The sequence below is a fragment of the Trachymyrmex septentrionalis genome, unplaced genomic scaffold (genome assembly GCF_001594115.1).
Source record: "Trachymyrmex septentrionalis isolate Tsep2-gDNA-1 unplaced genomic scaffold, Tsep1.0 scaffold73, whole genome shotgun sequence".
Taxonomy (NCBI): domain Eukaryota; kingdom Metazoa; phylum Arthropoda; class Insecta; order Hymenoptera; family Formicidae; genus Trachymyrmex; species Trachymyrmex septentrionalis.
Genome location: NW_017305916.1, coordinates 1,095,991 through 1,105,277, shown reverse-complemented (window position 1 = coordinate 1,105,277; position 9,287 = coordinate 1,095,991). Strand labels below are relative to the sequence as shown.

General features: G+C 30.6%; 2 protein-coding genes across 2 annotated transcripts; both read right to left on the bottom strand.

The window, feature by feature from the left end:
* Positions 1 to 6,322: 6,322 nt before the first annotated feature.
* On the bottom strand, positions 6,323 to 8,526 carry LOC108753859 (UBX domain-containing protein 6). The gene is made up of 5 exons (XM_018495793.1): positions 8,430 to 8,526; positions 7,915 to 8,064; positions 7,391 to 7,793; positions 7,010 to 7,305; positions 6,323 to 6,923 (listed from the first exon to the last, which is right to left on the bottom strand). Exons 1-5 carry the CDS (start codon positions 8,504 to 8,506, stop codon positions 6,536 to 6,538), a joined length of 1,314 nt encoding a protein of 437 aa, XP_018351295.1. The 5' UTR covers positions 8,507 to 8,526; the 3' UTR covers positions 6,323 to 6,535.
* On the bottom strand, positions 8,504 to 9,271 carry LOC108753860. Its single transcript, XM_018495795.1, has 2 exons — positions 8,775 to 9,271; positions 8,504 to 8,584 (listed from the first exon to the last, which is right to left on the bottom strand). Exons 1-2 carry the CDS (start codon positions 9,091 to 9,093, stop codon positions 8,550 to 8,552), a joined length of 354 nt encoding a protein of 117 aa, XP_018351297.1. The 5' UTR covers positions 9,094 to 9,271; the 3' UTR covers positions 8,504 to 8,549.
* Between the last annotated feature and the right edge of the window lie 16 nt (positions 9,272 to 9,287).

Here is a 9,287-nt window from a genome sequence, read left to right as displayed (position 1 = left end):
AAACGAATAAAATTAAAATTAGTTGAATTTTATTCGTCGAATACATTTATTAATATTATTATTAAATACATTGTATTTCAGTAAAGACTCACACTAAATTTGTAATGTCAAATCCATTGATTTACTTTTAATTATTTCTATAGGTCGCGTTACTATTTAATAATAATATGTCATTAGTGTAATTAAAACAACGGAATTGAACAATTTTATTGAAGAAATGCATTAAATTTGATTTAAATTTAGTTTATTATTTATTAACGTGCATATATTAATATGGCATAGTTAATTTTTTAATTAACCAGAAATTAATTGTTTATATTTGACACGCACGCACGTACACGCACTCTGTCTTTCAAATTCATCGTCTCTTATCAAAGATGTGATGACCTCTTCCATAATACCTATCCTCCGCATAATACCTATCCATTGATAAATGGGGCCTACAATTTTTAAGCTGGTACCAAACGGCTTATTTAGAAGAGATTTTTTTACACATATGTGTGATTGAAACTAACAAAATGTTATTCAACTCAAGAGACTGAATTATCATTACTCCTTTGATATCTAATAGATATCTAATAGTGAAGAAAAACTCGATATTGTCGATCTTTGTTTCAATTTCGTAAAATTTATTCGTCTGTGCCTTCATCGATAATTGCACACACCGTCCGACAACACACTTTCCGCCGCCAAAATCTGTTTTTTCATCCGGCGGATGAAAATCATCCCCGCGACGAATGCAGAAATTGGAAATCCCGTTTCAGCCACGAGCAATTAACGATCTCCCGGTGGATCGGAGGGGCGTCCCCCTGGGCGTTCGACCCTGCGAGGAATGCGAGGTAACTGCAAATTTCCGGTAGACTAGATTCTAAGCGGGAATGGGCGTACACTCGTACTCTTCGTTCGAACTCATTCCGCCCGTCCTTCTCGCTCCAGCAATAACCTCGGGCGCCATTCGTTTCCGATGCTCTCCGCGGCTCTTCCCTTTTTACCTCATCACCCGATCGCAATTGCGCCGCCGCCGCCCTTGCGCGGTATCGTCTTCTTTCCTTCGGGTTTCCTTTGCGTGCGTAAACCAGTTATCATCTCCCGGATCTTGTCATTCCGCACTTCTTAACGTCGACGCGTGTAAGGGCGACATCAAAATGATTCCGTTACACGAGAGAGAGAGAGAGAGATCTGGAGAATCTTGATTTCAATTAATTTTTAATTTGGTATCAAGCCACAAATTAAATTCAGATTTCGGATCTGAACAGATTGATCTCTCGTCCCATATCACTTATATCGTTCTCTTTCCCTGGGATAAGTAAATTCGATTTAAAAGCTTTAAAAATGTAAATAAGTGTATAACTATTGCAACTTTACTTTATACATTTTGAACATTTTAACGAGAACTTTGTAAAGAGAGTGAATTGAATAGTTTCATCGACAGCTTAGAACGCTCGGAATCTTTCTGACAGATATTCCGATATCACTTCTCCCTTGTATGAAGAAAAAAACTGACTTGGCGTGATCATTGCTACCTGTTTCTGCAACAGGTGTGCCGGGATCGTTAAACAGATTGCAAAAGAGCGACGATTCGCGGTATGCGAGAATTACGAAGCGCGCGCTTATGCACACGCGAGCATTTACGAATGCATCCTGCGGCCATGTATACATTCTAACATTAGGTATAGACAGCTTATTAGGTACGCGCGGTCGAACGGACGTTGAAAATCGCAAATATATCACGATTCTATCATTATATTCTGCTAAACCGCTGATTTACCGCAAATAACCTCATGGTATAATCAAATGCGTACTCTTGATACGCGCGAGAAGTTGCGTCATAATTCTACATTACCTTTAAACTAAAGGATACGCAATCATTGAAATGATACAATTATACTTCTGCAATCTTCACGATCCCAGTCATTTTCGTCAAATTGCTAAGAAAGACTGACTGACGGAAAATTGATTTATATATGGTTGAAAAATAGAAACATATCTCCAATTTCAATAATTTCAATAATACTAACTGAGGCGTGCCAAAATAAAACGTTGTAAACACCATTTTATAAATTTTTTTAGGAGAAAGAAGAAATTTCTTTTTGTTTATTATTAAAAATTCTATAAAAAATTGTAATAACTATCAGGATATGTAATCAGTCTTTGCAAAATCTCTTATTTAATTTTAATTTTTTAAAATCGCATTAAAGTTTTTAAAATTTCAAAATCTTGTAAGTTTAAATAAAAATGCAAGTCAAAACAAATCCAAGTAAAAATGTTGTACAATGGATTTACAACATTTTGAATAGCACTACCCATTTCTCTTTACTTGGTACTTTCTACGACAAATATTAATATTTGACAGAATATAATACTTACAATCTATTTATAAAATAAAAAATATTTTTACAATTTTGGCATTTACAATATTCACACTTTAATTAATATTTAAAAAATTAATATATACACATATATATATATATATTTGTATCCTTGTATTTTGTATCCTTTAGTCTTTTTGGTTGTGTAGACTACATGAAACATTACGACTTCTAAATATTACTTCACAATAATTATTATTAAAAATATAAAAAAACGCATAAAACATAAAAATATTGTTAAGAGGATTTAAAATATCGAAACGATTCTTCTTTTTAATCCGATTTGACAGGAGTAAATGTTATTGACGTTTGCAATAAATTCGTCACATTCGAAGCACAAACTCTGATAATCTATACTATATATAGTCTATAATCTAACCTTTGGAATAAGAAGAAAGCAGATCGGAGTACTATCGATGTATGATGGTATCGAGTACCATCTAACCACAAGATGCTGATCGGGATGAGAAACTAACCACGAGGCTGCGGTAAATCGAAGGACAATGCAAAACGTCGACAAGAAAGTCCATTGTCGCAAGCAGAAAACTGCAAAGAAAATTATTCCATGTTCGAAAAATTCCAATAAAAATTAGCCAATAATAATATCAGATTGTCATACAATAAAACAATATTTTAATTGATTTTTTTAATGAACCATCAAACTGTAGTAATTTTGTTGAAAATAAATTTTTTTATTAATAGAGCACATAAATATTGTTCTTTCAACATGATACCATTTGTATCATACACTATTTAGAAATTTGAGCTTTCAAAATGATAAATTTTTCAAAGGTAGTTTTTACTGTTACATAATTTTTTAATATATCTATTTTTTAATATATTTGTTAAAAATTAATACATATTTAAAACACAACTTATATATTTTATTATTGACATTATATAATTGACTACAATATTTTACAACTATGTAGTCACAGTATTGATCTTTAATAGTTTTTCATTAGTATTTAAAGCAATGTATATGACGTAACAATTGAGTTCCCAGAGATTCCAGTTCTACTGAGATTATAAAAAAACAAAAAAATATTTATCAATATTATTATTTAATATAGTCCCCGCCCGCTTCCAAATAATATTTATCGCTCAAACAATGAATCGAATGAAAAAAAGAAAACGAGAAAATGTTTTTTTCCCGAATCGTCTTCAATTTTCAATCTTGTCACAGTCTGTTGGATCGATAACATATCTCACTTTCCTTAAAATCAGATCTAATGCGACGAATCTCTTGATCTCGAGTTCATCGCATTAAGCCTAAGTTAAAGAAAAGTAGGTCCTAGTTTCTTCTGCATGACAACGCACCAGTAAATTCTTCAACCATTGTATCCGAATTTTTGATGAACCGAGAGATCTCCATGTTAGCTCATCCTTTTTATTTGCCTGATTTAACGATGACTTTTTTTATTTTCTAAGTTAAAAATGAAGGGGACGAGATTTAAAAATGCGTCATCGACTTAACAACTTGTAACAAAAGAACTGAAAGCAATTCAAGGAGCGTATTTTCTCAAAATTTAATTTATTATTGGCGATGTAAACGTTCTTTGAAAACAGGTGGGGAATGTATTAAATAATAGTATAAAATAATTTCGATTTTTTTTTTGTTTTTTTTCTGGCTCCAGTGCAGGAATTTAATTTTTATATCATATATATTGTATATTCATAAGCTTCATTCTTTGTTAATTATATTATATTTTATATTTTTTCAATTTTTAAAATTCTTATAATTTCCATGATTCAAAATTTCAAATTTTTACGATTGAAATTTTTGAAAATATAGAAAATATTCAAAAAATTTTTGAAATTTTATAGATAGTGTAGTCTCTTATTTTATTTTTCTAATCTCTTTGTCGATTTATAAGAATTTAAACAATTTTACGCTAAAATTTTCAACCTTAGTTTTATTAATTTCAATTCTTAAATGTGTTTGTTAATTTAGTATATGGAAATAAATTGAGTTGTTATACATTTATTTATACAAGACAAAAGTGTTTCGTATTATTAATGCAGATTTTATCATATTTGTAAAAATTATAAAATATAATACATTAGTAATGATCATATATATTAGTAACAGCAATAACTAATAATACATTTTACGAACAAAATGCAAAAAAGAAATTATACAACATTAATTGTGATAAAATTCAATTTGTTAATACTATAAAAATTTTTTTTAATATTGAGAAAGTATTTTGATACTCATGATATGTACAAATACACGAATATGAATAGAAATAAAATAAAATCGAGCAAGAAATTTCTAAAACTCGACCGATATAGAAATATACGTAGATTTTAGAGAGAAATTTATTAGCAATACAATCATCTTATTTTTTTGCAATCGTTTTATGTTTTTCCAAAATGTGTCTTCACATGTTAGATACGTACATCAGTGAAATATAAAAATTCCTCGTGCCGAGTTGCACGCGCCTAAACGCAGCGTTAAACCCTATTCTGGCACGCAACAGGAAACGCGAGCGATCCGGTTCGAACAATGCGGCTAAAAAAGCGTATGACATACAACAATACGGAACAGCCACGACAGCCGGTGCGTATTCTGTTTTACACATGCATTTGGGAGTGTCGGTTGATATTGCACGCGACGTGCGAGATAACTTTCATGAAATCGTGCGTGAATCGTCCAACTGGATCGAAAACCTGCTTACACCGTTATTAAGTGCAACTAATTACACAAATTATTTTCATAATTCAATTTAATAAATATTTTCTGAAGATTATTCACTGTAAGCTAATAGTATACATAAGTATATAAAGAAAGTAAGCTTTATTTCTGCGAGAATCGAAACGTACATACGCACATTACCGTTTGTACACTATTTTGTTATAATACTATTATGAGAGGAATCTTCATTTCACATATACGTACATGCCTATAAATACTATTGGGGATAGTGTAAGTGATGCCCACAAACTGGTTTTAAGTAATTACTAAGAGACGCAAAATTGTCTGCAGTTTATCATATCACGAATAACCGGTTTCCCTGAAAGCAGGCAACGCTTCGTACTTCGTGCTATGTTTGTACAAATCTGAAGGCGCAACATACTACAATGTGGATGAGATATGGATGTGATAGGAAATAAACATAACAATTGCAAAATTCGAACGTAAAATCCGAGTCTTGATATAGAAAAAACTAATCAGTTAGCGCTTAGTGTAATTCTTTAATATGATTGGTTCTTGTCTTTAGCTCTTCGCTGGATCCAAGTATAGGAATCAATTACTAAGCGCCAACTGATTAGTTTTCTTTGCTGAACGCAGCAATTGCCATTATGTATATAATTGTTATTATTATATTATAATCAACTTTCGTGAATCAATACATATTCATATTATTTATACAACCATATATTCTCCAATTAGATATGCAACATGATTATTTTAAATAAATATGATCGCAAAAAAATATATGTTGTAAGATATGTAAGATTAGATAAATATTATTAATGCTTATTTACATACATATATTATATCAATAAAATTGACAAATATAGTAAAATTGCATTTTTTTTCTTTACATTTATTTATATTATAGATAATGGAATAGATAAATGTATATACTTCGATAATAATAAATTTATTCATATTAAAAACCTAATCAACATACTCTGATCACTTTTCTTACACAATTGGGGTTTTGATATAAATAATAATGTACACTGTTAAATTCATAATGTCAAATTGTACCCAATTTGAATTATTTTTTCTGAATTATTTTCTATAAGTTATCATTGCTCCTTGTTAATATGTCATTAATTTAATTAAATAATTAATATACAGTTAACTAATTTATCTCAAGAAAACATATTAAATTTGATTCAAATTTATTATTTATTGAGTGCACACATTGGATGTATGTAATTTACATTAAAACCAACTACAAAAATGAATTACATTTGTGTGTGGACACATATGAAAGTTAAAAATAACAAAATGTTAAATTCAAAAGATTGGGTTACCATTGCTCTTTTCATAACAGTGTACGAAGAGTAGATGTAATGTATCAGAAAAAAATTCTCCAAAAACTGGAATGACCAGAAAATTGTGACAATGCTAAAAGTATCAAGAAAATATTTTTTTAAAAAAAGCATTTTTGAATTGTTTATATCTGTACCAGAATATATTATTTTCAAACTGTTTGTATATAAGAAAGCACATCTTCTTTCAAATATCTCTTAGGCATACTTTCTTTCTCGGTTACGTTCCAAGAGAATTCCACTATAGCTGTAGGAATTAATCGTAATTCTAGAAGTGTCTTTCCATGACATTCTTCTATTAACTTAATTCCGTCTGGTGTTATCAGCAAAAAGGGCACTTTATCGTCAATTAAATTTTCAGCAACAAACTCGGTTACATTCTGGAACTTTTCGTGTACCGAGAAAGTACCTTGCAATATTATTCCGTCTGGAAATTTAATCCGGAGTACAGCAAATTTATATCTTCTAAGTACACGCTGCTCATCCTTCTCTCTCATAGCCTTTGTTCTTAGCATTTGGTTTCTTTCTACAGCTTCCGTCCTAATAATAATCAATGTTTTCATTTATTTATATTATCTAGATATTTCGAAAGATTCTGCCATCTAATATATTGTACATAAACTTACCGCAGCTGTTGTTCTTTTTTTATTTCTTCTGGACTTATCGTAAAGAAACTGGGTGGCAATTCATTTCTCACACGAGCTTGACTAGGCATTAATACTTGTAAATTCCTGTCTAACTCGATAGGAATGGATTCAGCAGATCTTAATGCTTCATTTAATATCGTGAGATTTTCAATGTTACAATTACCAGGACTCCACACTAAAAAGTTTTCTTCGTTCTCATTATGCAATAACTTTTGCTGTTCAAAACCAGCTGCTTTTAAGAAATCTAATGCTCCTTCAATAGGCAAAACTTTTTCCTGTAAAAGTATAGGTCATTATATATAAGCTATTTTTAAAATTAAAATTATTTTAAATAAATTTAATAAAAAGAGACAGTATTACTTGGAATATTTTGTTACACATTCTGATTTTCCAATATTTCTCAACGATCGGATTGTTAATAATATTGTCCAAATATTTGCCAAGTGTTTCTACACAACTTTCGATCTTCTCTTTTCCAGAATTGCAATTTTGAATAATTAGACATGCTGTTAGTCCTGCTTCTTCTCCCATTAACTGTTCATATAAGAATTCTCTTATTTTCTTTTTCCACTCGTCCCGCGACAATATTTCATCAGATAAATATGGGCAACGGAAGAACACATCAGTAACTGCAAAAATAGAAGGATCTACAATTTTCTTCTCTTTTAATGTTATATCTTCCGTCTGTTGTAAACTCTGCTGTGCTGCTTTTCTTTCTAATTCCAATTCACGTTTAACACGAGCTTGAATGGCAGCATATGATCTATAAATAATCATAATATTAATCAGATTTGACATGAAAATTCTAATAATCTTACTAAAATTAAATAATAATATGTAAACATGAATAATAATAATTAAAAATAATCTTAAATATTACACACGTATTAAATCTTGGTTTGTCACTTTTCTTTGCTTCTAATCTTGCTAAGGCAGCTTGACCTGCTATTTTAGCTTCCTCTGTAGGCTCCACCCTCCTCGGTTCTTTAGACTCTGTTGAAGAGCATATAGTACTGGTACTGGACTCCGTTAATCTATATAAATTGAAAACGGTGCGATTAGATGTCATTAATTAATCTGTTATTGCTAAATGTATATCAACAATTGAAAGCTTGTTGCAACAGTAAGCTAATACACATTTTGTAAAAATAAAGTAATAAATTCTAAAATTAAAAATAAATTAAAAAATAAAGGCTATATAAAAATATATGTAAGATTTATATTAATAGAAAATACAAATGTGTTTCGATCCTCGAATTTGACCTTTTGATCAAATAATATAATATTTTTCACATTACTTTAATTTTAGAGTTCATTTACTCCGTTTTTACAAAATGTAGGTTAGCACATTGTTGTATCAAACCTTTCAATTTATATTATTATTATTATTTGCAATTACTTGTATCCTTTTCCTGCTTTCATAAATTTTGCACTTGATTTCTTTTTTTGAAAAAAAGACTTGATTTTATCAGCCATGTTCGTTATAAAGTCCAATAGCAGTTATTAAATATCTAATATATTACTCAGTTGATGAATTACAATCTTCAGCAGCGCCTAAAAGATAAAAAGATCCTTAAAATTGTTAATTTGTGTAAATATTATCGCCATTACAATACTTTTATCATTTATATATTTCTCAAATACAATATTAGGATGTCGAAAAGATACAGATGATTGATATCCTTTACATAATAATGACTTTTATAATTACGCGCAAAAGGAAAGAGCGTTCGCGCGATCTTACCTGTTTTCATGAACTGCTCCGTAATTCTGGAGCCATAAATGTACCAAGCAACGAAAATCAACGCCACGCTGCTTAGAAATGTCAACAGGAAGACTTTGAGCAGTTGTAGCTGAAAATCGTCAAATGACAGTAATGCTATCAATTCGTGGAGGAATTCGCGGAGCTTCAAAGACGTTTCGTCATCAATGATAACGATGTCGCCAAAATTAAAGGTTAGACCGAATGTCGACAGGAATGAAAACAGGTTGAGCACGTATTTATTGATCGCCTCCGACAAATAGTTTGTCCAAGGACACGAATCCTCACATGCGCTGCTCATCACATGAGGGAGAAATTCTTTCTCCTAGTATTGAAATTATCACTTGCACTCAAATCAATCTCGAAATTCTATCGCAGCTGATCGCAGATCGCAACAAAAAGCAGCTGTAACACGATTCACAAAATATTAAATGATATGGGAAGTCACGCAAGTTTCCAATCATCACACCGATCATGACATCGATAGGCCACAAT

What these genes read in the sequence shown, in the direction of transcription:
- LOC108753859 (XM_018495793.1), bottom strand. Translation starts at nt 8,506, where the DNA reads ATGGCTGATAAAATCAAGTCTTTTTTTCAAAAAAAGAAATCAAGTGCA. An exon ending in GACAAACCAAGATTTAATAC is followed by an intron (nt 7,794 to 7,914) that starts GTGTGTAATATT and finishes GATTATTTATAG; the next exon opens with ATCATATGCTGCCATTCAAG. An exon ending in TGTGTAACAAAATATTCCAA is followed by an intron (nt 7,306 to 7,390) that starts GTAATACTGTCT and finishes ATACTTTTACAG; the next exon opens with GAAAAAGTTTTGCCTATTGA.
- LOC108753860 (XM_018495795.1), bottom strand. Translation starts at nt 9,093, where the DNA reads ATGAGCAGCGCATGTGAGGATTCGTGTCCTTGGACAAACTATTTGTCG. An exon ending in GGAGCAGTTCATGAAAACAG is followed by an intron (nt 8,585 to 8,774) that starts GTAAGATCGCGC and finishes TTTATCTTTTAG; the next exon opens with GCGCTGCTGAAGATTGTAAT.